At 44.4% G+C, this 27,791-nt stretch overlaps 1 protein-coding gene across 3 annotated transcripts in view; it reads right to left on the minus strand.

The window, feature by feature from the left end:
- NNT (nicotinamide nucleotide transhydrogenase) overlaps positions 1-26,856 on the minus strand; it is a 60,683-nt gene extending 33,827 nt beyond the window's left edge. Inside the window, exons 1-11 of one of the 3 annotated variants that reach the window (XM_081881393.1) lie at positions 26,604-26,856; positions 19,667-19,874; positions 12,821-13,050; positions 9,016-9,233; positions 8,195-8,282; positions 5,583-5,671; positions 4,759-4,946; positions 3,232-3,365; positions 2,675-2,866; positions 1,934-2,087; positions 917-1,078 (exon numbers count right to left, since the gene is read on the minus strand). In XM_081881393.1, coding sequence (XP_081737519.1) covers positions 917-1,078; positions 1,934-2,087; positions 2,675-2,866; positions 3,232-3,365; positions 4,759-4,946; positions 5,583-5,671; positions 8,195-8,282; positions 9,016-9,233; positions 12,821-13,050; positions 19,667-19,820 — 1,609 coding nt within the window. In that variant the 5' untranslated portion in view covers positions 19,821-19,874; positions 26,604-26,856. Of the gene's footprint in view, positions 1-916; positions 1,079-1,933; positions 2,088-2,674; positions 2,867-3,231; positions 3,366-4,758; positions 4,947-5,582; positions 5,672-8,194; positions 8,283-9,015; positions 9,234-12,820; positions 13,051-19,666; positions 19,875-25,807; positions 25,827-26,284; positions 26,417-26,603 lie in introns of those variants that run through there. The other 2 variants (XM_081881394.1, XM_081881395.1) reach the window with 2 other exon arrangements.
- Between the last annotated feature and the right edge of the window lie 935 nt (positions 26,857-27,791).

The raw sequence follows: 27,791 nt of genomic DNA on the forward strand, positions 1-27,791 counted from the left end.
TGGTGGGAAAGGACTGTATGCCATAATTTTCCAGGTTAGCGGGGTTGCAAATGGGTCTTTTTCCTGGAAGCAGTTAACATAGAAATGAGAGCTAAATTTTCACTAGATTTCCACAAGTGTATTTCATATTATGTGAAAGATCACACAGAACACAAAAATTATCAGGGAAAATGGAATAAGGTGCTGTCTGAATGCGTCTTAACTAGATAATACAGTACTTTCAAATCTGCATTGGACTACCCTGCCAAATGTACACTTAATGTCACCAGCAATACAGCTAGAAACTACCTACCAAATTATGACAGTGGTAAGTATCTAGATAAGGGCAGGAAACTGGATTTGGCCAGATAGTTATCTCATCAATCACCTGATGCAGAGCACTTTGCAAAAGTGTTCAGCACTTTGAAGGGGACTCTGCAAGACCCTTTTGGCTAAGCCAGGGTTTTATATGGCTGATGTTGCAAACGTTAGCCCATTCTTGGGTGACAAGAGAACTAAAACATAATTGATTCCATTTGATTATATTGCATTTTGTTAATCACTGTGTAAAAGCTGGCTCCACTGTGCATAAACCTACCAATTTCCAGGCAGAATGTACATGTGATGAAATAGACTCTAGGACTCTAGTCTGTAATACCTTGTGTCCCAACAATACTTTTAGTTGGCGTTACTTATTTTTTGGTAACCATACCTAAAACCCACATTTTAGGCTTGTGAACACATTATGTGACAGCAACGTTTACCCCACAAAGAGGGAGCTGCAACCCATCCTCTGGCTGTCGGTTGAGGGCACCTATATGACACACATTTCCACATACAGGTATGTGTTTGGTGTCATTTACACTTTTAAGTGACAAATCACCCCTCAGAGAAATGTCAGGGTCAAAACCAAAAAAAAAGCAGTCATTTGTATTACCTGAGATGGCGTTCGTCACAGACATGAGTGGCGAGTGGAGTGCAGGAGTCACACCCCACACCGTGTGGTACCCAACAATCCCAGCCAAGCCAAATGTTGTCACCATCTGAGTGAAAGCTGAATTTGGAGCGGCAACACCCAATCCGAGCAAGGTACTGAGTCCTGCAAGACAAGAGAGCATTAAGTCCTGCAATGAATGAAAACATATGGTAGATTTCATGCTAAGTTTTAAACACTGACAAAATACAGCCTCCCTTTGTTTCTACAGTTGTGTTCATTTATTAAATTTGTACCCCACACATTCCTCCAAAGGAGTCCAAGGTGGCTAAGACAGCTAGTCCTACAAAGATGGCAAAGTCATTCATTTTTCTCAAAGTAATTTTTCTAGCATTTTCAGGCTGCCTAAATAGCACATGATCCATGGGAAGTACTAGCAAAGCTAGACCTTGCTTCTGATATTTTATGGCAATGTACATTTCAACTCTCTCCTTCTCCCGCTTAAAGGCCCAGAATGGATTAAATAGCATGATGGTTCGGAAAGCTCTATATGTATGCACACACACACACACACACACACACACACACACACACACAAAGTTAGTTATTCTACCTCCACCAATTTTGGCAGTGGCAAAAAAATAAGAGTGCTGGGGTGAGCAGAGCCCATTTACCCAATAGGGATGTAAATCATTCACACACGCCAAGTCACAGAATTGATCATTTGAATGGAGTGGGGACAATAATGCCTCACTGTATGGATCAACTGAGGATGGGGGCTGCAGGAATGCAAGCCACAGTTGATATGCATATGCACATGGACATGCACATGCACATACACACACACCTGAGAGGACTCGCCAAGGGTGAATGACCTGAGAGGAAGAGGGAAGATTAGCTACCTGGCTCCCTATAATTTGACAGCAAGATCCATCTTTACTTCTAGACATTATTAGGCCCTGGGACATCTTTGGATGCAGGTTCCACAGAGTGGCCAGAGTACGGCAGCTGCTTTCTCACCTGCTGTGTATGCAGAGGCAGTCGTCATTGTTTTCCTGAAGGGTGTAATGGTGGCTGCTTTTTCTGCTTCCAGCTCTGCCACAGTCTTCTGCTTCACAGGCGCTGCCTGAGGAATGTTCTTGGGAGGTGGTGCTGGAAAAATCACTTTTCCGTCCTGAGAAAAAGCAGTTGTGGTTTTATCCAACAAATCAGAGAATTTGCAATCTCCTAAGCTAAAGTGGACCCCCCCCCACTGCCCAGAGACATGATTTAGCCTGCCAGTTCTTAAATCCAGAGGCAAAAGGAGTAAGAGGTGTCTGTGACTATGGGATTTGCAGCACTCTTCCGGGAAGTGTCAACAAAGGTATGGACCTACGATCCTCTCCTGCCTTGACAAAGTGGTTCTCAAGCAAATCTTATCTGCTGATTGGTGTGTGTGTGTATTATACTGGCAAGGAGCTATGCACAAGCATTTTTAACAAACAACAATTAACAAAGGAATAGCCAGATATCATATCTGGATAACACTGTGTGCATCTGAATGCACAGTTTAGTTCCATTCAACATGCTTGGTTCATTTGAAGCCAAAAAAGGCTAAACTGATGGATGTACCCCCAGGATTAAGTACTTGCACATTGATGACAGATTATCCAGGGGAATTTCAAAACATACAGGTGCTTCAATTCAGGTTGTAGAAAAGAGAAAAGAAAAACAGGCTGAGGCTTGGACTCCCAATTTAAAAAATAACATAGATTAGCTTACCTTCATTACCACTGTTCCTCTTACAACATGGTCCAGGGTACCATAGTCAAATTCATCCTTTATGTCAAGGAAGAACTTCTCCTTGTCCGGGCTGATGGCCTTCAGGAGCTTGGTGATGTTATTGGAATACAACGTGCTGGCTTGGGTGGCCATTCTGCTGGGAAGGTCCGTATAACCTATGTGTGTAATTCCCTGGAGATACCAAAAACATGGCTTCATGAATAAGCAAGCTGAGACACAACTCCTGAAGTCAAAGTTGGGGGGGGGGACCATTCCTAGACATCAGCATCTAAGAACATGGTACTAATTGTTGATTTTGCCAAACGAATGGGAAGGGTCACAGCTCAATGGTATACCATTTGCTTTGCATACAATAGGTCCTAGGGGTCATCTCCAGGTACGGCTGGGAATGTCCCATCAGAAACCCTGGAGAGCTGCTGCCAGTCAGTGTAGACAAGACTGGCATGTGTGGGTGGGGCCCTGACTTACTCCACTTACAAAGGCTGCTGCTGAAAGCGGCTACTAAGAATATCTGGTGGCTATTAAGAAACCAGTACCTTGTGAATATAGAGTTCTCCTGGCTTTGTAGTTTCAATGTTTCCCCCAGCTTCAGCAGCTAGGTCTACAACAACTGAGCCTTCCTTCATCAATTCAATCATATCTTTCCGAAAGAGGATTGGAGCTTTTTTACCTGGGGGGGAAAGTAGGAAAGCACTGTATCAAGTACACCAAATAAGGAAGAACCAGTGATCACATTTTCCTCTAAAGCAGCAGTTCTCAACCTGTGGGTCCCCAGATGTTGTTGGACTACAACTCCCATCATTCCTGAGCTCTGGCCTTGCTAGCTAGGGGTGATGGGAGTTGTAGTTCAACAACATCTGGGGACCCACAGGTTGAGAAAGGGTGCTCTAAAGGAAGAAATGATTTCTCTTAATTTTCCCCTTGATTTGCATGTAATTCAGTAAACATAGTATTTTAGTTGCATGCATGCATTTCCATACGCAACAATCTGATTCACTTCCAGATTATCCCAGATTCAATGGGAGCAAGATACATCCCTAGATAGGAAGAAGCCCTCTCCTCCACTAAGACGCTACCGAAAACATCACGGGAAGTTGAAGAGTGGCCAACCTCATGGGAGGCTTGGTGCTGAGTATTCCAAATTGTATCCCAAATGAGACAGCAGTAAAGTGTTATGGGCAGAAATGTACTGTACAGTGGTACCTCGGGTTACAGATGCTTCAGGTTACATACGCTTCAGGTTACAGACTCCGCTAACCCAGAAATAGTACCTCAGGTTAAGAACTTTGCTTCAGGACGAGAACAGAAATCGTGCTCCTGCGGCGCGGCGGCAGCAGGAGACTCCATTAGCTAAAGTGGTGCTTCAGGTTAAGAACAGTTTCAGGTTAAGAACAGACCTCCGGAACGAATTAAGTACTTAACCCGAGGTACCACTGTAATGGGAAGAAACCTAGCAGTCTTGCACACAAACTCAGCCCTGAGGTGGTGACTACTTTCAGCCGGAAGGTCAGCAGAAGTTAGTATCAATGGCAGATTTATTCATGTCTTTTGCAGGGCTAACATCTTGGGCTCCAAATGGCACAAAGCAAAAGCAAGAACAATGCCAACTAACCGACAGCTTGCATTTGGACCACAGTGTGCAGAGAGAGAGCAAGAGGGAGAGGTTGAAAACTTCCCTCGCAGTCATGATCCTGACGAAAATCACTCTCTCCTGCACTGCTAATAGCCTTCAGAAAAGACCACCCAATATTGAATGAACCTTCACACCTTCACCATGAGCTAAATACCAACACAATGAAGGAGCAATTTTGGCAAGATCATGGCTGGGGAGGGAAGGATTCAATCTCCCCTCTCTATGCATTGTGGTCCCAATAAAAATCATTGTGTGCACATGTGCCTATTATCAAAGTTTTTAAAAACATGATGTACTAGCCAGTGACGAATTTCGAGTCATGTGCTGTTTTGACACCAAGTCAGAACAAATATCTTTGCAAATCTGCTTAAGTAAACACATTCTTTTCATTTCAACAGGAAAAGGGCTGCCTGCTCCACAGGACACCTACCAGGAATGAGAGCTGTCGTGATGATAATGTCAACATCTTGGCACTGTTTTGCAAAGAGTTTCATCTCGGCTTCAATGAACTCTTTAGACATCTCTTTTGCATAGCCTCCCTGCCCTTCCCCAGATTCTTTTAGGTCAACCTCCAAAGGCTCCGCACCTAGTGATTTGAACTGCTCCAATGCTGCAGCTCTGTAAATTTGAAGAGAAAAATAAGCTATTAACAGGAAGGGTGTTGGGGAGAAACGAAAGGACAGCGTTAGCGAAGGCTCCACCCAGGAAGGGCTTTTTACTGGGTCAAATAGGCCCACAGGGGTGGTCTAGATGGACCAAAGCCCAGCTTTTTAAGGGAATTTCCTATGTTTCTCTGGGACCCCACATATGACATGCTGGCCCAAACTCCTTGGCAGAATAAAGGTAAAGGGACCCCTGACCATTAGGTCCAGTCATGACTGACTCTGGGGTTGCGGCGCTCATCTCACTTTATTGGCCGAGGGAGCTGGCGTACAGCTTCCGGGTCATGTGGCCAGCATGACTAAACCACTTCTGGTGAACCAGAGCAGCGCACGGAAACGCCGTTTACCTTCCCGCCAGAGTGGTACCTATTTATCTACTTGCACTTTGACATGCCTTCGAACTGCTAGGTTGACAGGAGCAACGGGAGCTCACTCCATCGCGGGGATTCGAACCGCTGACCTTCTGATCGGCAAGTCCTAGACTCTGTCGTTTAACTCACAGCACCACCCACGTCCCCTCCTTGGCAGAATAGATGGATACAAATGAAATAGTAAGGCCGCTAGCAATAATTTACAATGGGTATGCACATACCTGGTATCAAACCCACGAACCACAGCTCCCATTGATTTAGCTGCTCCTGCAGATGCTAAGCCTGCGACTCCACCACCAATGATCAGAACCTGCGTCCACAAAACACAGTGCAGTTAAGTCACAAATCAACTGGCATTGGTTCAGTGTTTATGAATATGGAATGAAAATGGTTTCCTGAGCCTGAATATTTTACAAGCAAGTTCAAGCAGAACCCAGCTTCTTCAGTGCCTTACCAAAAAAAAAAGCAGTCAGCCAGTCAACGGAATAATATTTCAATCAAAAGGACCCTTTGCAACTTCCCAGCCATCAGGTAGCTATTTTGTAAACAAGAGGAACTACTCCTAGGCACAATTGTGAGTTTTCCCTCTGATGGGATATCTGGTCACCTGTGCACATTCAGGAAGCTGGGAAAGGAGCAAACATGGGAGTATTCCAAATATCCACACTAAATGTGACTGTGCACATATCTCAGTTCTTTGGTCTCATTCTCACAATCCCTATTTCAGGTCTTAAAACCCAGTTCAGACATAGCCATATTCTGAAAGTGTTAAGAAGTCTCATTAGGGTTAAGAGTACAACTCAGTTTGGCTGTTCTGTTGACAGTCCATACAGAAAAAGTGTTTTATCCTTCTGGTTTATTACACAAGAAAGATTTTCTGCTTGTCAAGGACACCAAGCTGACCCCTTCCTTGCCATGGGGCCTCCTAGTCTTTGCTCTCTCACTCTGGGACATTCTTCTTGTCCTCTGCAGAAATGAACACATTGCTCACATTTCAGTGTGACTTCTCTGACTTCTCTGACACATCCTTGGGACCAAGAGGATTAACATCTTCTACATCTGGTTAATACTCCACACTCCCAAACTTTTGTTCTGGCCTTCCCACAATCCCCCAATGCCAAGATATAGCTAAACTAGCTCGGCACTAATCTAATCTGTATTATCCCTTGGATCTTTCTAAACAGTGCAACAGTATTTGGGAAAAGAGCAGCCAGGGCTTCTTTCGGGGTAGATTTAGAAAACCAAAAGCTGCACAGCAACCATGCACCATCTGTAAGCAGCTGGAGGAAGACAATAGCTAAATCCAGTGCAGCTTCTCCTTGGGAATGTGAGGGAGCAGCAGCAGGGTGATAGCACTAAGCTTAAATCAGGGACTACCACCTTTCCATTAAGTACATAAGCAGCACAGTAAGCAGGATTGCATGCATATCCCACAGTTCCTTGGAACCAGGCATTATTTGCATTCAACATCTGGCAAATCTGAAGGCCTAACTACAGTGATGCTAGATGCATCAGCCAATCACTTCACGCAATTGCCATTATTATTACTTATAATTAATTGTTAATAGTAAACTAAAGTGAAGTTTTTAGCAGGACCACAGCTCACAAGGAAGGAAAATTCTAGCCTTCTCTCTCCAGCCACAATTTCCACAGAAATCACACACAATTAGTAACAGGGGATAAAGATTCCACTGACATTCCACTGATTCCCTGTCACTAATTATAGTGCAGGAGGGTGAATCTTCTTCTATGCATGCAGACTAATGAAAATATATGCAAGAATACTTAATTTGCATAAATTTAAGAGACCACAGAGCTTTCCCCACTAAAAAATCTGATTTGGTTAGCGCAGAATAAACGCAGTCTGGTCAGTAAGCTTCCAAGCGATTACTACATTGCTCCTGGAGAGCCGAATTTAATCCTCTTGCAAGAGCAGTATCTGGTACAGTATTTTGTACAGAAATACTCCAGGAACAAAATAAAGCACATATTACTTGCCCTTTGATATACTCTAATATTTTCTCCACCCTTATATTGTTTTATTTATCAAAATTGATATAGTCCTTGATTCTAATGAAACCTAGAATTAATATTAAAATTATATTTTAAAAAGTTTAATTATTTAAACCATCTAAATGATAATTAAAATGAACAGCAGATAAAGAAGTTATTAAAACACACCAACATGTCAGGTTTGGGGCTTTCCCACTTTTAAAGGGGAAAGTGGCAAATCACACACAGAAATATCTGTGTATTGAACTATGTGTGTATTTTGTACTTTAGGATCTGCACACAACACTTTGTACTGTGCTTGTTACAACAGCAGTAGTCTCAGTACAGATCTTTGGACTTTATCTTACAAGCCTGTAACAAAAAGGGGGGCCTGTAAAAACAAAAATTAAACCTAGAATTCTAGACATTAGCAAAGTATTGTTCTTTAGGTTGTAGTCTAGATAAAAAGCACAGCATCTCTTTAACCAAAAATGCAATTCATAAGACACATCACGCTGTGTATGAAGACCTTGTATTCCAGCAACAGCAAGCCAATTTTTTATATTAAATGTCTACAATTTGAACATCTTAAACTTTGAAGGATGCCAATTCATAAGAAATTCAGCCTCAGCTGCATCCAAACAAATGCCTACTAACAGCAAAAGAAGCTATATTTGGCTCACTGAGAGATGCTAAATAAAGGGGGGGGGGAGGTAGTCATCCTGTGAAGCAAAATTCCAACCAGTATCTATTGCAGTTGAAATGCAAAGTCACGTCACATTTCTATCACCTGATGATTGTGCCTGCAAATAACAGCACTTGCACTTATTTCATTACCTACCTTCGCTGGAGGGACTTTGCCAGCTGCCGTGATCTGACCCGTAAAAAAACGACCAAAGTGATTGGCTGCCAACACAACTGCCTTATAGCTGTCAGAAATAAAAGAGAACACAAGCATCCGTATCATTTCCCAACCTTACATTTATTTTATTTATTTAGAAGAGGGTATTGTTGTTTATTATAAGATGGTACAAATTTGCTTGTCCAAAACATAGCCTTCTCATTTCCTCATTCCTAAGGAGATGCACAAGCTGTTGATGGCAACCTCCCTCTGATCTGGCCCGTGCTCTTTGGGCTTTACAAAGTTTGGGTCAAATTTGCAGGAGCTTAAAAACTCCTTTCTATGTGCAAGTATTCACCCCCGGTATTCAGATTCTTCACCTGCAAGTAATTCCTTCCTAATTCCTTTCCCAACTAATGGATCCTTGCCCTCAGTAATAAGAGAGAACCTAGTGGGCTTCAGATTCCCATACATTCTTTGAACCCAAATAGATACCAATTCTTAAATATTTTCCAAACCGGATAGCTTGGCTATCTGCCTTGACTACACCTCCAGGCATATCTCCACAACTGGACATAATCGCTTATCCAAGGGATAGACAACATGGTGCCCTCACCATATTGCAGACCACAACTTCCATCAGCCGCAGCCGGCATGCCAGTGATGGTAGAAGCTATGGTCCACAAGGTGTGGAGAGCACCACACTGGCTGCCCTTGTTCACAAACGAAAACAAGCCTTTGTTTGGGATATGAATCCCAACCAAAACCCAACTGCTCATTGATGTAATCACACAGCTGGTTAAAACACTGTGTTTTCATACCCAGCGATGTTGGCCATGGAGCTGAGAGCATCATATCCTTGAGCAATGGTCACGCGAGGGACCTGATCCATAGCCAAGACAGTGGTTCTTCTTTCTGACAGTTTGTTCAGGAGGTCTGGGTTTTGAGCTGGGTAGATAAAACTGATTAGGGTACCAGATGACTTAAAGAGATCTGCCTCGTGCATGCCAAGAGCTGGATTCAACATAGGAGCTCTCACCTGAAATTGAGAATGCGCAAAAATTAATAAAATTAATAAAGCATCACTTAGCATTTTCATAGTGCTAAAGACTGTTCAATATGCTTCTCGGGAATCCTCCTAATATTTTTTTTTTTATATAAATATTTATTAAAAATTTTTGGATACAAATGCACAAATAATAAACAACCTTACTTATATCATAACGTGGTTTCATCACTTCTTTGGACTCCCTCACGTCTCCCGCTCCCATTTACATCGTTAAAAGGTTTTTCCAAGCAAATTATCAACTTGTTTACAGGGAATCCTCCTAATAATCCTAAACACCTGCATATAAAGAAGGGCAGTTATCATTCCAATACTGCATAGGAACTGGTGCTAAAATAGGTAACGTTCAAACCATTTACAGGTACATTGACATTGCTTTTAAGTGCAAACAGTAGGTGTAGGAGACTGATGTAGCTCAGACCCTTGGCAGTGGCATAAGTGATCTTCAACACTTTGCCCCCTCCAGCTGCAGTCTCAGTCCAGATGAGGGGTCCAACATCTGCTATTTGCATTAAGGAAACAGTAACTGGAAGCTTTCCTTCCCATTCCAGATTGGGACTGTGGCAGAAGGCAAATTGTTATACCCTCAATTGCACCTGCCAGGGTTCAAATCTACACCAGAATTTCATCTCTGGGAGCACGTGGGTTGCCTCACAATACCTTCTGAGTTAATAGCCCTGGGAAGATTTTGAAACAAGGAGTCATGGTTCCGAGCTCAGCCTAACAGCCACTGCAGCACCACAGCTCTCAAATACAGTATCTCAGCAATCCTCAAATAGCTCTGTGGTGCAGGCTAATATTTTTATTTTTTAATTATTATTTTTTGTTTGTTTGTTTTTGTTTTACAGAAGTATGTGTAATGTCTCTCGTATTTTTTCCATGTAACATTTTTACAAATCAGTTTCATTTGTTGAGACATTAGGTAGAAAAGGGGTGGGGGGGAGATGGGTGGGGTCGGGTAATTATTATCATTATTATGGTAACAAGGGAAGAATGCATTGAGGGTGAGATATAGTAAGGCCAATTCTGCGTTCCAAGTTTGAAGCAAGATTTAAACCAAGAACATCTCAATTGCCAGCTGATGTGCTTTCATTACTGCAACATGAGCTGAATAAGCTGCTGTGAACAAAATTTATAATTCCATATGTTTCTAGGCAGACCATAGCTCAGCAGTGAAGCACATGCTTTGGAAGCAAAAGGTTCCCCTTTTCAAACTCTGAAATCCCCAGAATGGCAAAGAAACAATCTTGCCTGAAATGTTAGAAAGCCACTCCCAAGTCAGTGTAGATAATGTTGACCTATGGTCTGATTTTGTATAAGGCAGCTCCTGATGCATTTCGAAATGTTTAGACTACAGGAGCCAAGACTTAGCACATCATTGCCATTCAAGAGCAGCTGCAGGAATGGACTTTGCTCAGTCGATAACGTGCCTTGTGATAAGTGCATTTGGACTGCAAGGACTGAGGTTTCCTTTCTGTTTGAGGATTTGCTCACACATGTTTTAGAAATATCATGGCAGGGAAATCCCATTCCTCACATTTATAGTGTTTAAAAAAAAAACCACTGTCCCTGCAGGCTGATTAAAGATCACCGATGCAGCCAGCAGAGGAAACTTAATTTTTTTAAATATGGCAACTGTGGCTCATGATCACAATATATTGAAGCACATACAAAATAAAAAATATGCAATCAATATTTTAAGAAAGCTCTCACCCACGCACCATCTGTTGAATACATCTGGAGAGTTAGGATAGACGCATGAGCTGTGGTTTCCAAATGGAGGAAGGAATTAACTTATCTTCCTAGCAGCTAGTTGCATTGAAATTCTACAGACAGTGCAAGTGACTTATGCAATGAGCTACTGTACTCAACAATCCTTATAATATATAGCAGCTACTACACTGAGGCTACTTATTGAGGTTATTTTGCAGCAACTGCAGTGAGCCAAAGGAGGACTGTAGGCAACACAAATCGCACACTCATGAATATGTGGCACTGGCTTCCTTTATATGTGAACAGCCCTGATGCAAAGATCACCATGGGCCAGTTCCATAGATCTAGCTTTGCATTTCTGGAATTCTCCCATCACTCGCTCATGCAAGCAAATACTCATATCAGTTTACTAATTGCCTTCAGATCTTTCCTAGCACAGGCAGAGCTCCCCAGTGGTAAATGGTCTGCTACACACACCAGTGAATCCAAGGATTCTCGCCATTCTCACATGGCAAGGGAACCTGGGCAAGCATGTGAGGCCTTGCTAGATTGCCTGCAGAAACCATAGGCCCATATATTACTGAACTTGGCATCAGTAAAGGTAAAGGTAAAGGTAAAGGGACCCCTGACCATTAGGTCCAGTCGTGACTGACTCTGGGGTTGCGGCGCTCATCTCGCTTTATTGGCCGAGGGAGCCGGCGTACAGCTTCCAGGTCATGTGGCCAGCATGACTAAGCCACTTCTGGCAAACCAGAACAGCACACGGAAATGCCGTTTACCTTCCCGTCGGAGCGGTACTATTTATTTACTTGCACTTTGACATGCTTTTGAACTGCTAGGTTGGCAGGAGCAGGGACCGAGCAATGGGAGCTTACCCCGTTGCAGGGATTCGAACCACCGACCTTCTGATCGGCAAGTCCTAGGCTCTGTGGATTAACCCACAGCGCCACCTGCGTCCCTGGCATCAGTAAGCTTCCTGGAAACACCAGGATCCTCTGGAATGCAAAGGTTGGAAAGCCACCACTGCACAGGCTAAAATGTAGCTCAGTGGCCTCCAAAACATTAAGTACTGGGAGTCTGTATTTGGCAGGGGAACTAAGAAGACTCCATGGGCAAGTGCAAACTCAACACCTCCAGATCATAGTCTGCATCAAAGCTGCCATCTGGCAGTGAATCTGCAACACTCTGTGCCTTTGCTGCAGTCTGACTCCACCCTACAAGGTTAACTCAGCATTATTTCTCTACTCAGCAGTGACCACATAAATAGGGCATTCGTATGACAGGATGAATGGGGCAGGGGTAAGGAACCTCAGGCCAGGGGCCCAAATGCAGCCGCACAGGCCTCTTTACCCAACCCTTGGGACTGTCATAGGAAGCTGCCTATATCGAGCCAGATCAATGATCCATCTAGCGCAGTATTATCTACCCTGATTGGAAGCCATTCCTCAAGATTTCAGACAGGGAACCATCTCCAGCCATACCAGGAGATGAGAGAGATTGTACTTGGGACCTTCTATCACTGAGCCACAACCCTTCCCCAAGCCACACACCCATTTTCTATGTCCCTTTGCTCAGTGTTTTTGCCTGGCTGGAATATGTCCCTGGAACTATGTTGATGGCTCTTGCCTGTCTAGATGGAATGATGTGGGTGGGAATTTTTTACTTGGCTTTAACGTAGCCTCTGGTACAAAGGCAGGAGTCACATCCATTGCGATGCCCACATTTGCCTCTAGGCATGCCCACGTGTGCCTATGGCCCCACCCACCTCTGGCTTGTGGGCCCCAGAAGCTGAAATGGTTTCCCCACACCTGCAATAGGGAAGTATTGAAAAAATAATCCAGAATTACTTTGACGACTAAATCAGATGCCAAGACTTCCTTCGTCCCTTGGATCTGTGCCCCTGCCTCTCTGTAATGGTCATCAGAGAATTTGGAAGCTTCTCCTGCAGTCGACTCCACAACAACGTTAAACCCTTGTTTAACCAGGGCTTGAACTCCTGCTGGCGACAAGGCAACTCTCTTCTCATTCTGAAATATCTCCTTGGGAACACCCACAGTCAGCTGCTTATATGGGATACCTGTAAATGGAAGAGAAGCAAACAGCAAATCCTTTGGTAGTTTGCAAAGGGTGGGGGGGAGAGAAAGAGAGAAAACAACCTCCAATGAAAATAGTTGTTTGCATGTACAGTGGTACCTCTGGTTACGTACTTAATTTGTTCCAGAGGTCCATTCTTAACCTGAAGCACCACTTTAGCTAATGGGGCCTCCCCCCACCGCCGCGCGATTTCTGTTCTCATCCTGAAGCAAAGTTCTTAACCCGAGGTACTATTTCTGGATTAGCGGAGTCGGTAACCTGAAGCATATGTAACCCGAGGTACCACTGTACAATGCTTCAGGCTGAAAATATGATGGACAACCATCATCCCTTTAGATAGCAGTCTATAACAACTCACCAGTGCATATATGGCAGGAGTAATTCAGTAAAAAACATTAACTATTCATAGTATTGGAAAAGATAAACACATTCAAATGATTAAGCCCAATCACTCAGAAAGCAAATCCCAAGAAGCTCCATGAGCCTTACTCCTACATAAGTGTGCAGGATTGTGGCCCAAGTCCAATTTAAATAAAACAGTAAGCACTTGAGTTCTATGAAAAGTGGTTGTGTGAACTTAGTGGTAGAAGTCTAAGAATATCTTCTTCTCTCAGGTGTAAAACTTATTAGCCTGCATAATGTTTGGGTTTTAAAAAAATTCTACAGTCATGTGCACTTTGGGTACAATGTTTTTTATAGTCTTCTTTAGCTGCAAAGGTGACGACCTTGGGATAGACTTCTTTCATTTTACAGGTGAAAAACTCCAGCTAAGAGTCCAGCAACTTGCCTAAGGCCAATTAGCAAGTCTATGGCTGAACTGGTCCTGCAGCCATTTCTCACAAGGTCATGTTCCACATGCCACTTGGCCAGGCTGCAGTGTTTCTGTTCCTCCAAAACATGTGACCAACATTCCTTCAAATGCTGTAACACCAGAAACACCAACATCAGCCATAAAACAGGAGTGGAGAAACTGTTGTTCCATTACTTAAGGAGTAATCTCTTGGAAAACTAAAAAGGCATTTGCAGCTTTTTAGTTTAGAGAAGAAGCGACATGATAGAAGTTTATAAAATTGTGCACGGCACGGAGAAAGTGGATAGAGAAAATTTTGGCTCCCTCTCTCACAATCCTAGGACTTGTGTTGAGAACTGAATGATGGAGGATTCAAGGCAGACCAAAACAAAAACAAAAAGGGGTCCTTGTTGGTGCATAGTTAAAACTATGGAATTCGCTGCCACATGAGGCAGTGAAGACCATCAACATGGATGGCTTTAGAAGATGCTTACACAGATTCACTGAGGTAAAGGCTATCCATGGCTCTTATTCCTGATGGTGATAAGCTTCTGAATAGAAGTTGCTGGAAACCACAGGAGGGGAGAGGGCTCTTCTGCTCAGGTACTGCTTATGGGATTCCCACGGGCATCTGGTTGGACGCTGTGAGAACAGGAAGCTGGACCAGATGGGCCATTGGCCTGACCCAGTAGGGACTTACTATGTTCTCAGGACCAGAGGCACCATCTTCTCAAGATGACTGAGGGGACGTCATGTGGTGTCCTGATGTCACACACACGCAACGTCATGAGGAGCCGGGGGGGCAGAGCCCAAGGCCCTCTGAACATTGAGGGAGCCTGGGCCCCCAAAGAAACACTCGGGGGGTGGAAGTGCCTTGGCCCCTAGGATCTGACGTATATGCTTGCAGCACATTATCTGGCATGGGTGGTGCTATTCCCCCCTCTCTCTGTCTCTCCCCCCTCCCCATCCACCAAACTCATTATCTCTCTTTTATACTTCTCTACCCCCTCAGCTGCCATCCTAAGGAAAATAATCCCCACACACAAACACACCGGTGCCAATTAGGATTGGGAAAAAGCTCCTGAAGAAGAAGAGGAGTTTGGATTTGATATCCCGCTTTATCACTACCCTAAGGAGTCTCAAAGCGGCTAACAATCTCCTTTTCCCTTCCTCCCCCACAACAAACACTCTGAGGTGAGTGAGGCTGAGAGACTTCAGAGAAGTGTGACTAGCCCAAGGTCTCCCAGCAGCTGCATGTGGAGGAGCAGGGAATTGAACCCAGTTCACCAGATTACAAGTCTACCGCTCTTAACCACTACACCACCCTGTCAGCAGTAATGGAAACTCCACCCGAGGCCTAACTGGTGAACCATGAGAGATTTTCATTGGCATCCTAGTGCACAGGGGAGGTCAAGCGCACAGGGGAGGTCAAGCGCTGCTTTACTCCTCAGCTGCCATCCCAATGAAAATCACCCCTCCTAATAAACTGGCTCCCACTGGTATGAGCGCAAGTCTTCTCCAAAACTGAAGTGCCAGGCCAACCCTTTATTATAATACTAATACTAAAAATAATGTTACTTATTAACTATGAGTTAACAATATACCATAGCTGCTCACCCCTTCTTTAAGGTATCACCCCTTTCCCCTGTGAAGAAACAAGGTAGCTTTGGGAAGCGCTGATAAAATGCCCGGTCATGACCTCCCATTCACCAGCTCACAGCAATGGCTTCTACAAAGATGAAGCATGGAATAAGCATCACTTGGACATAAAAGGCCAGCCAGAGGACCCAACATCATCCCTGCTAAGCTTCCGCCATTTACAGAGGATCACTTCAATTTTGCTTAAATCTCACAAAATGGAAATCTACAGGGAACTACGGAGAGGAAGAGAGCAGCACTGTGTTGGTCGCCTTCATGGACTCCTCAGTGACCTTCCACAGAGACAAAACCCAAGATTAGAGACCAAAAGTGCAATCTAAGCACAGCCATTCAGAAGCAAATCCCAATGAGCACAATGGGGCTTACTATCTAGTAAGTGTGCTTAGGACTGCAGGCTCTTTAGACAAGAGACTATTTTTAAAGACTACTGCTAAGATGGGGAAGGGGGGAAAACAAAACTTGTGCCTATTTACCAACTCACTATACCAACAGCTTCCGAAGAAGCTGCTCACCTTTTTTCAGAGTTCTGCGGGAAGACAAGGAGACAGCCTGAAGGGAGTGAGGTGGAATGAAGACAGAAAAAAAAAGATACAATGAGGAAGCGTGGAGGAAGCAGACCAAGACGTTTCCGTTTACATTGACTCAGTAAAATTGCACACCTACATTGACATCTTCCAGTGAAACTGGAAAAGCAGCTTTCAGTGGGGCATCCTTCACACCTCACATGATAAGCCCAGCACTGACTGTCACTGCAATCCAACGAAGTACTGCACCAATCACTCACCATCAATCATGCTAGCTGGAAAAGGGCAACCCAATGGCTTCTTCTACTACTACATTTATATCCTACCCTCTAAGGAACTCAGAGCAGTGTGCCCCCCCCAAAAAAACCATAATCTCATTTTATCCTATTTAAGGCAGGAACTTTTCTATTGTGGACCCATCCCTCTGCAATGCATTTCCTGAGGTCCCTCCTTTAAAAAGGCTTTAAAAACAAGCCTAAAGAGACCTGGATCAGCTTTAAACTGTTTCTGGTGAAATATTTTAAAGTTATGGCTTTGGCTGTTGCTGATGATTTTGCTTTGCAATGTAGTTATTTTAACGTTGCATGTGTGAAAATATAAATAGTTTCGGTTTTTGTTCTGTAAATCACATTGAAAAGGGTGTTAACCTTTTAAACCAAAGGTGGGAACCTTTGACCTTCCAGACGATGCTGAACTACAACTCCCATCATCCCTGACTATTGGCCATGCTGGCTAAGGTGGGTGGCAGTTGTGGCTCAGCAACATTGGGTGGACCAAAGTTCGCTCAGCCCTGCTTTAAAAGGTGGCATAAACCAATAAATAAGACCATGAGGTGCTGACTGGCTCTGTTACACTCAGCTAAGTCCATAGCCAAGCAGGGAAGTGAACTAAGATTGCCCAGCTTCAAGTCCCATACTATATCTACTATACTGCATTAAGAAACTGTGTAGGCTGGGAGTAGGTAGGAAATACAGGAAAGGAGCGAAGGAAGGATATGAATGGTAGGATCCACCTGCAGCCGGCAATCAGACACAGGATGGGATGGCAACAAGGTTAAGCAAATTCCTAGGATAATCACAACAACCACTCACCTTGATTGCTATGTAAAAAGCACCCTGTTACTTTGTTCTGACCAGCAAAAGAAGTGCTAAAGTTAACAGAAAGTTCTATGTATCCTCCAATGAAGCGGCTAACATGTTAATGGTCTTAAAAAATGAATTCAACTGATCTTAATCTAATACTGGGAGGAAACACTTGCAGGCCACAGTAAACCAGAATTTGAGCAAAGAAATTAAAACTGGGAGGTTTGAGTTTGCATGCCCTGTGTTCCCCTCTCGTCTTTCCACATGGCTAGGAGGATCCCAGCAGAGTTTTAGCTTCTATTTCCTATAATCTCTTGTCATCCTGACCAGGGATTCTGGTTTAGAACACTTGACCAAGCCAGCTACAGAAGTTCCAGTTTGAAATTAGCTAGTTTTGAAACTGATTAGGTTTTGCGTTTGGTTTTGTTTTTTAAGAAAAATGAAAGATCCCTGATCCAGACCAGATCCAGATAAGCAAAGATTTTGGGAATATGAAGCTAAGGGCTACCAAAGTCCTGCTCCTGGCCCTACAGATGGAGAGGAAAGTGTGTGAGCCTGGGTCTTGTGACAGCTCCTGTTCTTTGTCCTAAACCGTGGTTTAGCATGATATGCAAACATGCCCTATTTAATGGCTGAGCAGAGACTGGTCCATTCAAAAAGCAAAGCAGGCTGTTTCCATTGGCACTCACTTCATAATGGCATCGCATAATAGCTACTGCCAAAGTCAGACTAAAAGTGCTTGCTACACCAGTGAACTGCAGAATATTCCCCACACACAAAAAAGGAAGCAAAAGAGCAAATCAAAACATTAATATGACATCCATTTTCAGTTTCAGTTTATTCCTTAAAGACGTTTTTAGCTACTCTTAGTCATGCAGAGCTACCACTCTGCCTCCTGCCTGTGTGCCAAGCTACATGAAAGACTGTCTGTAAACATAAGAGGCACAAGTGTAAACATGCCTTTCAGTGACTCAATAGGAGAAAAACCATTCCATTTTTGCCCAGACCTTAGATAGTCAATGAAAGCTGACCTTCCTTCTACAGAGCAAGAACCCTCCTATGATACAAACTACTGTTTTACCTACAGAATTTTGGACTGAGCATGAAAAGTGGATTTCATGCTTTGCTAAAATTCCATAAGCATCTTCTGATGCTCTATTCTCATCCATTCTTGATTACTTGCACCGCTCTGTGAACTAGAATTTTCCCATCCAAGAAGTATATGATTAAAAACCAGATGAGATGTCAGGTGACAAAACAGACATTGGGAGGCTTAGTTTGGTCAGAATCGAGTATACACTTCCAGAGTTAACGATAAATACATTACTTCTGGTAAATTAGCCACCAAAGCCACTAGAGGGCCGTGAATAATTGTGACCCGGGATTTCTAGACTCATCTACCCATGTACTATCTGAAACCAAAAGGGCGCGTTGGTTGCCGGATGTGAAATATATTGGTGTTATTTTCAGCTCTCCTACCCCACTGATTAGGACAAAAGAGGAGTGGGGAAAGAAGACAGAGACTGACAAGAAGTACAGTGGTACCTTGGTTCTCGAATTTAATCTGTTCCAGGAGTCCGTTCGACTCTCGAAACGGTTCAAAAACCAAGGCACGGCTTCCGATTGGCTGCACGAGCTTCCTGCACTCAATCAGAAGCAGTGTCAGACATTCAGCTTCTGAAAAACGTTCACAAACCAGAACAATCACTTCCGGGTTTGCAGCATTTGGGAGCCAATTTGTTCAGGAGCAAAGCCATTTGACTACCAAGATACCACTGTAATAGGGAAGGGTTTGGGGAAGTAAGAGGGTTGGTTAACAAATTCCCAAGCTTCACCAAATATGTATGGTCCAGTAAGAAAAGAAAAAAAGAAGAGTCTCACAGAATATGTTTTGTGAAAGCAACCACTGCAGATTAAGCTTTAACCTGAAGATAGAAGTATCTAGATATATTGATATATTTAATTAGCTGAGTTCCACAAATATTTGCTAGCTGCGGAAGTATTATCTTGCACTTCATCATGGACTTTCCTTGCCCTTGGCACGTTTGTAGGTAAACTTGACATACACACGTTTCCAAGGCACAATTGTGTCCCTTCCAAATATAACACATGTCTTCACCAGCAAATTGCTAATCATTATAATGGGCAGGGAGTATGAAGAAGGAGCGATAACCTTACGAAAACCCTGGGGGTGCATTCTGACCTCCTGCAGGAGCTCTTGTCAGTGAAGGCTGAGCGACCTAATTTGAATGTGGAGGGAAGGCTTTGCCCTCACAAATTAACCCAGGAGCTTAGACCTTTCTTTTCACCCTGAAAGGGAGCTTAGCAACCATTCACTTATAATGGGAGAAAGAGGAATAGAATCAACATTAAAATCGAAACTTAACTTGCTGCCTGCCCCTGGTAAACTATCCCAGGTTCCTTTTATGGATTACATTAGGAGGGTGACAGAATGTTGGAAGAGGGGATGGAAAGTTGGGAACTGGCTTCTACAGCTGTCAAGAATCAGTTTGAAATCATGAATACCTATCTGAACTCACATACCTGGTTTGACAGGAGCCTGGCACCAGAGCACACGGTGCACGCGGAAGGCTCGTAGGCATGGTGTCTTCACAGTCTTCGCCTTGTGAGACAGCGCACTGTTGAAAAGGGGACTGGAGCAGCTTGTCGAAACTGTACGTAGAATAAAACTTGCCATGTTGTCCAAGATTCAGCAGGCAGGATCACCCCGTTAGGAAGCCACACAGATGCCCTGCCATATACAAAAGCATTGGCCCTTTAGCAAATAATAGCACTGGAGACTTGCAAAGCAGTATATTCAAAACATGTGTCACTTCAGATCGCGATTTGCATCCATCAGGACTTGGGGAGGGGAGGCTAACAAGGTCCACAATTCTTTCTCTGTGTTGTATCCAATGTTGGTACCATCTCACAATGTTTTAATACCTTCAGCATCTTAATACAGTGGTACCTCAGGTTACATATGCTTCAGGTTACACACTCCGCTAACCCAGAAATAGTGCTTCAGGTTAAGAAGTTTGCTTCAGGATAAGTACAGAAATCAGACTCTGGTGGTGCGGTGGCAGCAGTAGGAGGCCCCATTAGCTAAAGTGGTGCTTCAGGTTAAGAACAGTTTCAGGTTAAGAACAGACCTCCGGAACGAATTAAGTACTTAACCCGAGGTACCACTGTAATTTAAACAAAGTATAATACACAGATTTCATTTCTTACAGATGCAATAATTATCTCTCTTCCAGCCTAGACGTAACTACATATTTCAATACAATGACCATAGCTCAGGGACAGAGAACAGGCTTCACATGTGGAAGGTCCAAGATCTGATCCCTACCGTCTCCAGATAGGGCAGGGGAAACACACTTGTCTAAAATCCCAGAGAGCCACTGCAGGCAATATAGGGTTGGAGTAACCAACATGGTGCGGTTGGACACTGATGCCTATCAGTCCCGGTCAGCATGGCCAACTGGCAAAATGATGGAGTCCAACAGCACTGGTGGGGATCACACTGGCTACCCCTGATGTATGCAATATCAAGCTGGAATGATTCTGTGCATACCAAGGAGAAGAGTCGGTGGAAGAAGATTGGAAAAAATTCAAAGTTTATCTTCAAAAATATTGCAAAATTAAGGATTGCTAGAAAGATGTTGGGAAAAGAAAATTATGTGGTTTTAGTAGAAATGACATAAAGGATTAAGTTAAAATGAGTTGGTGAAAGAGAGAATGTAAAATTATAGTATATTAAGACAAATTATTAAGATAAAAATAAGGTTGGAAGGATTTGCTGAAATAACAAATTGAATTAGAATACAAAAATGGGAGGCATGAGGAGGTCAAGGAAATAAGTGAATGTAAGTAAGTGATGTACAGGTTTGACTTGTTTTTTACCTTTTTTCTTCTGTTTTCTGGTTTTTGATGATTTTTATTATATGTAGTGTTTTTTCTTTTTTCTTTGATTGTTATTATTTTCTCTCTTTTTTTCTGTAATCTTTAAAATCTTAATAAAAATTTATCTAAAAAAAAAAGAAGGAATGACTCTGTGCATGCAGCCATGTAGCGTGAGCTCCCGATCCCTGGGGCAGGTGCATGCATGCACCGAGGTCAGGGCACACAGTGCAGAGGGTGAAGGATCCCAATGCAGCACCCCAGCCCTCGCCGCAGACGCTGCTGGAGTGACCCCGTACTGGAGCCATGCAGGGCCACACTAAACCGCCTGCCAACCCACACAGGGGGAGCCCGGCCAACCAATACAGCACTTGGTAGGTGCAAACCAGGCACTGGCACCTCCAGCATGACCTGGTTCAGTACTCTTATCCATAAGTGTTGGTTCCTCCGACACTGGGAGAGGAGTGCTGGGCCAGGCCGCGCTAGGACCCCTGCTTTGCACCCCCTCAAAAATCTATGCCCAGGGCCCTGGCCCTGCTGGCATCCTCCATGTTACACCCGGGGTGCATGGAAGCTTCCCAATTTCCTATGTTAGTTCCAAAACAGTCTTCACGTTTAAGTTACAGTACCTTGAGCCTTCATGTAGCAGAATCTCAAATGCAAAAATAAGCTGAACAGCAATTTATATAAAATTATGCCACCATCGCAACAATACTAACTGTAAACTTTTTAAGGGCATCATTACTATCACCAGTGATTATACTTCAAAAAAGAAAAAAAAGTACTGGGTACAATCCAACAGCCTTGAAAATTAATGAGGGTTTTACTATTGTTGTCACTAGGATCTAAGCGTCATTACCAGCAAGCTGGTTAAATCTAGCTACGTATGTTTTACGATGTTCTGCATTCAAAACAAAGCCGGTAAGACTAAGTGTATTGTTTTCAAGGATGAAGACTACAAAGGATGGCAAGCTGTAAGAAGCCCAAATTATATACAGGCGATAACCTACAGAATAGATTTGCTAGCCTACACAGCGTGCTGAAGGGGGGTTACGTACCAGCAGATAACAGGCATTTCATAATGCTGGTGCCAGCCAATAAAGCGTAGCCCAGGAATTAATTCTCTTTTTTCTGCTGGAAGTCTATTTATAGTGCAACCATAACAACATGTAAAAGACTGAAAACAGCAGCAACACTTTGGGGAACTCAGTCTGAAGAGTTCGTGCGACTTGAAAGTCCTCATATTATCATTCCAGCATAAATTGATCTAGTAAAAAATCTACTTTAAGGGAGGATTAATACGTCAACAACTACACCATGTAACAAAAAGCATGCAGAGGTATATAAAAAAATTCCTGTTTAATAGCTTTTAACTGAAAACGTTTATTTCAGCACTGAAGAAACAAAGCACACCGTCTCTCTCCATTCATAGATCAAGTTAAACTGTAGGCAACATTTTTGCTACTCTCTTGGAAAAAGAAACAAAAGACATTGAAAATTGATACCCACTATACAGCTGCCCAATAAGCACATTTATAGTATTTCAAGAAAAACTCTTACCTCCTCAGCTTGATGTACGAGTTTAAAAAGTTTCCAACAAGCGTAGTTACGAAGCAAATGCCACAAATAGAAAACACAGGAACACTGTGAGAATAGATGCCACGTACCCAAGATATTCAAAATGCGTAAGAAATATACTCACTCCAAGAGAAGTACAGTTAGCCCTTTGCCAAAGGAAGTGAACAGCTGTCAGATAAAAGTGACCCCCTTAAATGAATAGTCCACATTAATAATGCCTCAACTACCAGAGCATTTACCACGTCTGCAGGAAATGCATGAAGCTGGAATCCCCATTCATTAACAAGTTCCAATTGGCTGCTCTCTGGAAGCAATGCAGTGTATAATTTGCACCAGAGGCACATGATTGGATACAACTCCTTATCAGTCTCTGAGAGGAGTCAAGTTCATTCATTGAGGGAAGGACTTGTGAAAGCCTTCTCAGAGTCACAGCCTTTTTAATTTATGCAGCCTGCTGTCAGCGTCCAATCATCTACCCAGGCATGCAATTACAGATAGGTAGCCGTGTTGGTCTGCCATAGTCAAAACAAAACAAATTCCTTCCAGTAGCACCTTAAAGACCAACTAAGTCAGGCATGCAAGTTAACCACAAGTCTTAATTCATTGGTGCCTGAAACTGTAGGTCAGAACTGTGCTTTATAGATAACCCTGACAGTTTATTTATTTATTTTTCAATATGTACGGTATTTGACTATGTCTATGTGCTCCTGAGAATCCAGGGCCTGTAACTAAAACACTCAAATTATAACTAGATAATTTATTTAATATAAAGTAATATTAGCAGTAATATTAGCAGCACAATCACATGCTCCACAGCCAAAATCCCACTGCCCACCATCACCTTGAATATGGGACCTCAAACTCAAAAAATAAGGTCTCGTGGCATTTTGTAGAAATATTATCCTACTGTTCAGAAGAACTGAGTTTTATGGTTGTAGAAGAGAAACTATTTCTCTCCCTTATCCATGCCCTTGCTATACATTCCAGGCAAATAGCTGGCACCTTCAAACAGGGCTCTTAACCATTTCTGCAGATCAAAGCAAGACAGGATTTGCCAACCTGTTGTCTTCCAGATGTTTTGGACTAGAACTTTCACCAGTCCCAGTCAGGATGTGCCGGCTGAGGTTGCTGGGGAGTTGCAGCCCAAAACAACTGGAGAGCAACAGCTTGACAAATATGAAATAGGGAAGGAGACAATCTATAAGGTCCAATGTGCAATGCTGGTAATTTGCATATCCAGATGTCTGGGAAGCAGTCCATGGGAAAGTGCCAGAGTGCCGCAGGCCAACTGCAATTCCCTGGCGTGTGCGCCCTCCTTTCATGTTTTATTGAAGTACACAATGGCAAAACAATAAACTCTGAAGTGTGTTTGACTCAGACAGTTTCTAGAATTATGCCTGGAAGGCCACAGCAAGACAAGGAAGAGTGCATTGCCTCCCATTACCTAACATACTCAACGAGGCCTACTTCCAGATAAATATGGACGTGAGACCTGCAGGTCAACAGTACTGCCAGAGACTTGAGAGAGTCACACCTCCGCTAGTAGTAGTAGTAGTAGTAGTAATAATAATAATAATAATAATAATAATAATAATAATAATAATAATAATTTATTTATACCCCGCCCATCTGGCTGGGCTTCTCCAGCCACTCTGGGCAGCTTCCAAAAAAATATTAAAATACTGTAATACATCAAACATTAAAAGCTTCCCTAAACAGGGCTGCCTTCCGATGTCTTCTAAAAGTCTGGTAGTTGTTGTTCTCTTTGACATCCGGTGGGAGGGCGTTCCACAGGGAGGGTGCCACTACCGAGAAGGCCCTCTGCCTGCTTCCCTGTAACTTGGCTTCTTGCAGTGAGGGAACCGCCAGAAGGCCCTCGGTGCTGGACCTCAGTGTCCGGGCAGTACGATGGGGGTGGAGACACTCCTTCAGATATACTGGACTGAGGCCGTTTAAGGCTTTAAAGGTCAGCACCAACGCTCTGAATTGTGCTCGGAAACGTACTGGGAGCCAATGTAGGTCTTTCAAGACCGGTGTTATATGGTCTCGGCAGCCACTCCCAGTCACCAGTCTAGCTGCCACGTAGAGCACATTGCAGTAGTCCAAGCGGGGGATAACCAGAGCATGCACCACTCTGGCGAGGCAGTCTGCAGGCAGATAGGGTCTCAGCCTACGTACCACATGAAGCTGGTAAACAGCTGCCCTGGGCACAGATTTGACCTGTGCCTCCATGGACAGCTATGAGTCCAAAATGACTCCCAGGCTGCGCACCTGGTCCTTCAGGGGCACAGTTACCCCATTCAGGACCAGGGAATCCTCCACACCTGCCCGCCTCCTGTCCCCTAAAAACAGTACTTCTGTCTTGTCAGGATTCAACCTCAATCTGTTGGCTGCCATCCATCCTCCAACCGCCTCCAGACACTCACACAGGACCTTCAGTAGTAGAGGTAGATGACCTGCAGCCCTCCAGAGGTTGCTGATATCTGGCTCCCATCAGGCCCAGCCAACCTGTCCAACAGGCAGGGATGGTGGGAGCCATATTCTGACAACATCTGAAAGGCCACAGGTTAGCCACCCTTGCCTTAAAGGGCAATCCAGTTTCAAAGATATGGCAACCTAAATGTGTAGCCGTACCTTTGAAGCAGGTCCCAGAACAGAGTTTTAATTTTTAAAAAGGGGAGTATAATGAGGCATTGCCCTCTGGCCCTGGCTCTCACATCTTAAAAGATAAGGCGTGACTCCCAAGAACAGACTTGTGGCTTCTGAAGTCATGTGAAAGCAACCATAATTACTTAAACCGCTTCTTCCCAAATCCTTCCCCCTCACACGCTGCACAGCCTCTCTCCTGCCCTTAATAATGAAAGGAGCTTCCTCAAATCCCAAACGGTGCCCATTTCAAGGCTCAAACAAGGTCGCGTCCTCCATTCCCACCTTACATTTGACCTCCACGTAACAGGCAAACCGCGATGTTGACTTTGGCAACTGTTGCGGTTCCCTTCTGACAGTTAGAAAAAGAAAGGGGGAAAAGCTCTCGGAGGCCCAAACGCACACGCCTTTATACCAACTTATTTTTGCTGCATAACAATGAAGACGCTTTGGCTAAGCTGGAAGATGCCAAAAAAGCACATTCCTTTTAAATCTCTTTCCCCAGCCCAAAAGAAAAAGCTTCCCTTCACTTCGGAGGCATGTGGTTTCTACATGCCTTACCTGCAAGTTCTTTCTCAATCATTTTGTTGCAGGACAAACAGGACAGGGGAGGCCTGTCAAACCAACAGATTGCTCACTCAGTGGTTTGGGGGGGTTTGGGGGTGAGGAACGTACCAAAGGTGACCTTCCATCCTGTGCTAAACCCATTGAAACTCGGACCCAGAGGCGCCTCCTCGCGAGTAGCAGCCCCCTCCCCCCCAAAAACCAGCCTTATTCTGCTCCTGTCTGTGCCACTCTTAACCATAACGGGCAAAATGGGAAGCAGCTGCTGCTGCTGCTGCGACTGCTGCTTTCATCCCCCTCGCCTCCCTCTTTTCTCCTTAACTTCAGCGGGCCTAGAATAGCAACAGTTCTGCTACTCCTCCTTGCCAAAGTTGCGCTTTGTGCGTGGAGGGAAAGCGGCGGGTTTAACCCTTTGCGGGGAAGCCTGATCTCATTTCATTTTAAAGCACACCAATATATATCAGTCATGCCCACCTCCTCGCAGTCTCCGCTTTTCTTTCTCCCCCAACCGCGATGGATGACGAGGGGGGCAGATGCCAGAAGCGCAAAAAGCGTGGCACAACAAGCAAGCCGCGCGGGAGATGCGATCGGGGGCAGGGACGGGGGGGGGGACAAAGTGTTTCCAAGCCTCAGCCCCCGCCCCAAAAGCAATCGCGGCGAGCGACGGCCGTGAATGAACCAACACCGCCCCCCCCCCAAAAAAACCCCACACAGAGACCGAGCAAGCCCTAGGGCGCGCCGAGAAGAAAGGAGGAAGAGGAGGAAGAAGAGGAGACAACAGCTCGCTACCTACCTCCCGCCCTTTGCGCCCTGCTGCCCGCTCCGGCCCCGCTTGTCTCTTTTTTTGCAAATCTATGCAATATTGCGCTTGACCTTCCCGGCTCGCCGGAGCCGCCGGCGCGAGACGGGAAGCCGAGGGGAGAGCAGCAGAGCCGGCGCGAGGCCCCAGCCAAGTGGGCGGGGCTCGAGCCGCCCGCAGCCCAGAAACTGGACGGGGATGGAAGCAGAAGAGAAGAGAAGAGAGAGACCCTGTCGGGGCAGAGGCGAGGTCACGTGGCGGGGAGCCGCGCTCACCTCTGGCGAAAGCGAGGGGGCGGCAGAGGGTCTCTCGCCGACGCGTCACGCCGCTCCTGGAGTGCGCATGGGCGCGCGCGCCCCTGGGGCTTATTTCATTTTATTTTTGCAGCGCGCGGAGAGGGGCTTGCTTTCCATTGAGGGTTTAACTGCGCCGGCGGCTTGTCGTTTCCTGCAGCAGGACACCTTGGGGAGACGGAAAGGCTGAGGAGTAAACCCTACGCAAAAATCCTCCCCAGTGGAGTCCCTAAGACAGTTGGATGGCGCCTTGCGTTGTACTCCTCCTTCTGGCAACTCCTGTAGGCTCCATAGGAGCCAACTCCTAGGGGTTGAGTCCCTTCAACGCCCCAATAAAATATTTGAGGGGACTAGACTCCCCCAAAAAGTTGGTGGGCATTGCCATTCTAATAGGGAGCGTGAGCCGTGTCTTGTGATCGATTATGTGGGTTGGGGGCTTACCTACACCCCCCCACACACACACTTGAATAAAATATACCTCTCCCTGCTATATTTTATTCAAGTTGGCGGGGGGGGGTAGGTATGCCCTTACACACATAATAGACACTTGCCAAAATAATCTTTCTCATTAAGGAAATAAAAATGAAAAAGCACCAGTCCCAATACAGATCCTCTGGGAAAGCAATGTCTTAGATCTCTCTGTTCTGGCAATTGTCATTATTGCTACTCTTTAACCAGTTTCCTACTCTTTAACCAGTTACTAATCTGCACAAAACTCATCTGGAAGCAGTGGCCTAATTCCTTCCATAGTTTACATAGCTTCAGTCCAGAAATAAACATTTGAGAAATAAAAATGTGAAGTTACCAAGCTGCTAGTTCTAGCATTCATAAATTACAGTGATTAATAAAATACTGGAAGAGTTTGGTCCTCCCTTATGCTGCTTTTGTA

This window comes from Podarcis erhardii, assembly GCF_964252035.2.
Source record: "Podarcis erhardii genome assembly, chromosome: 11".
NCBI lineage: Eukaryota > Metazoa > Chordata > Lepidosauria > Squamata > Lacertidae > Podarcis > Podarcis erhardii.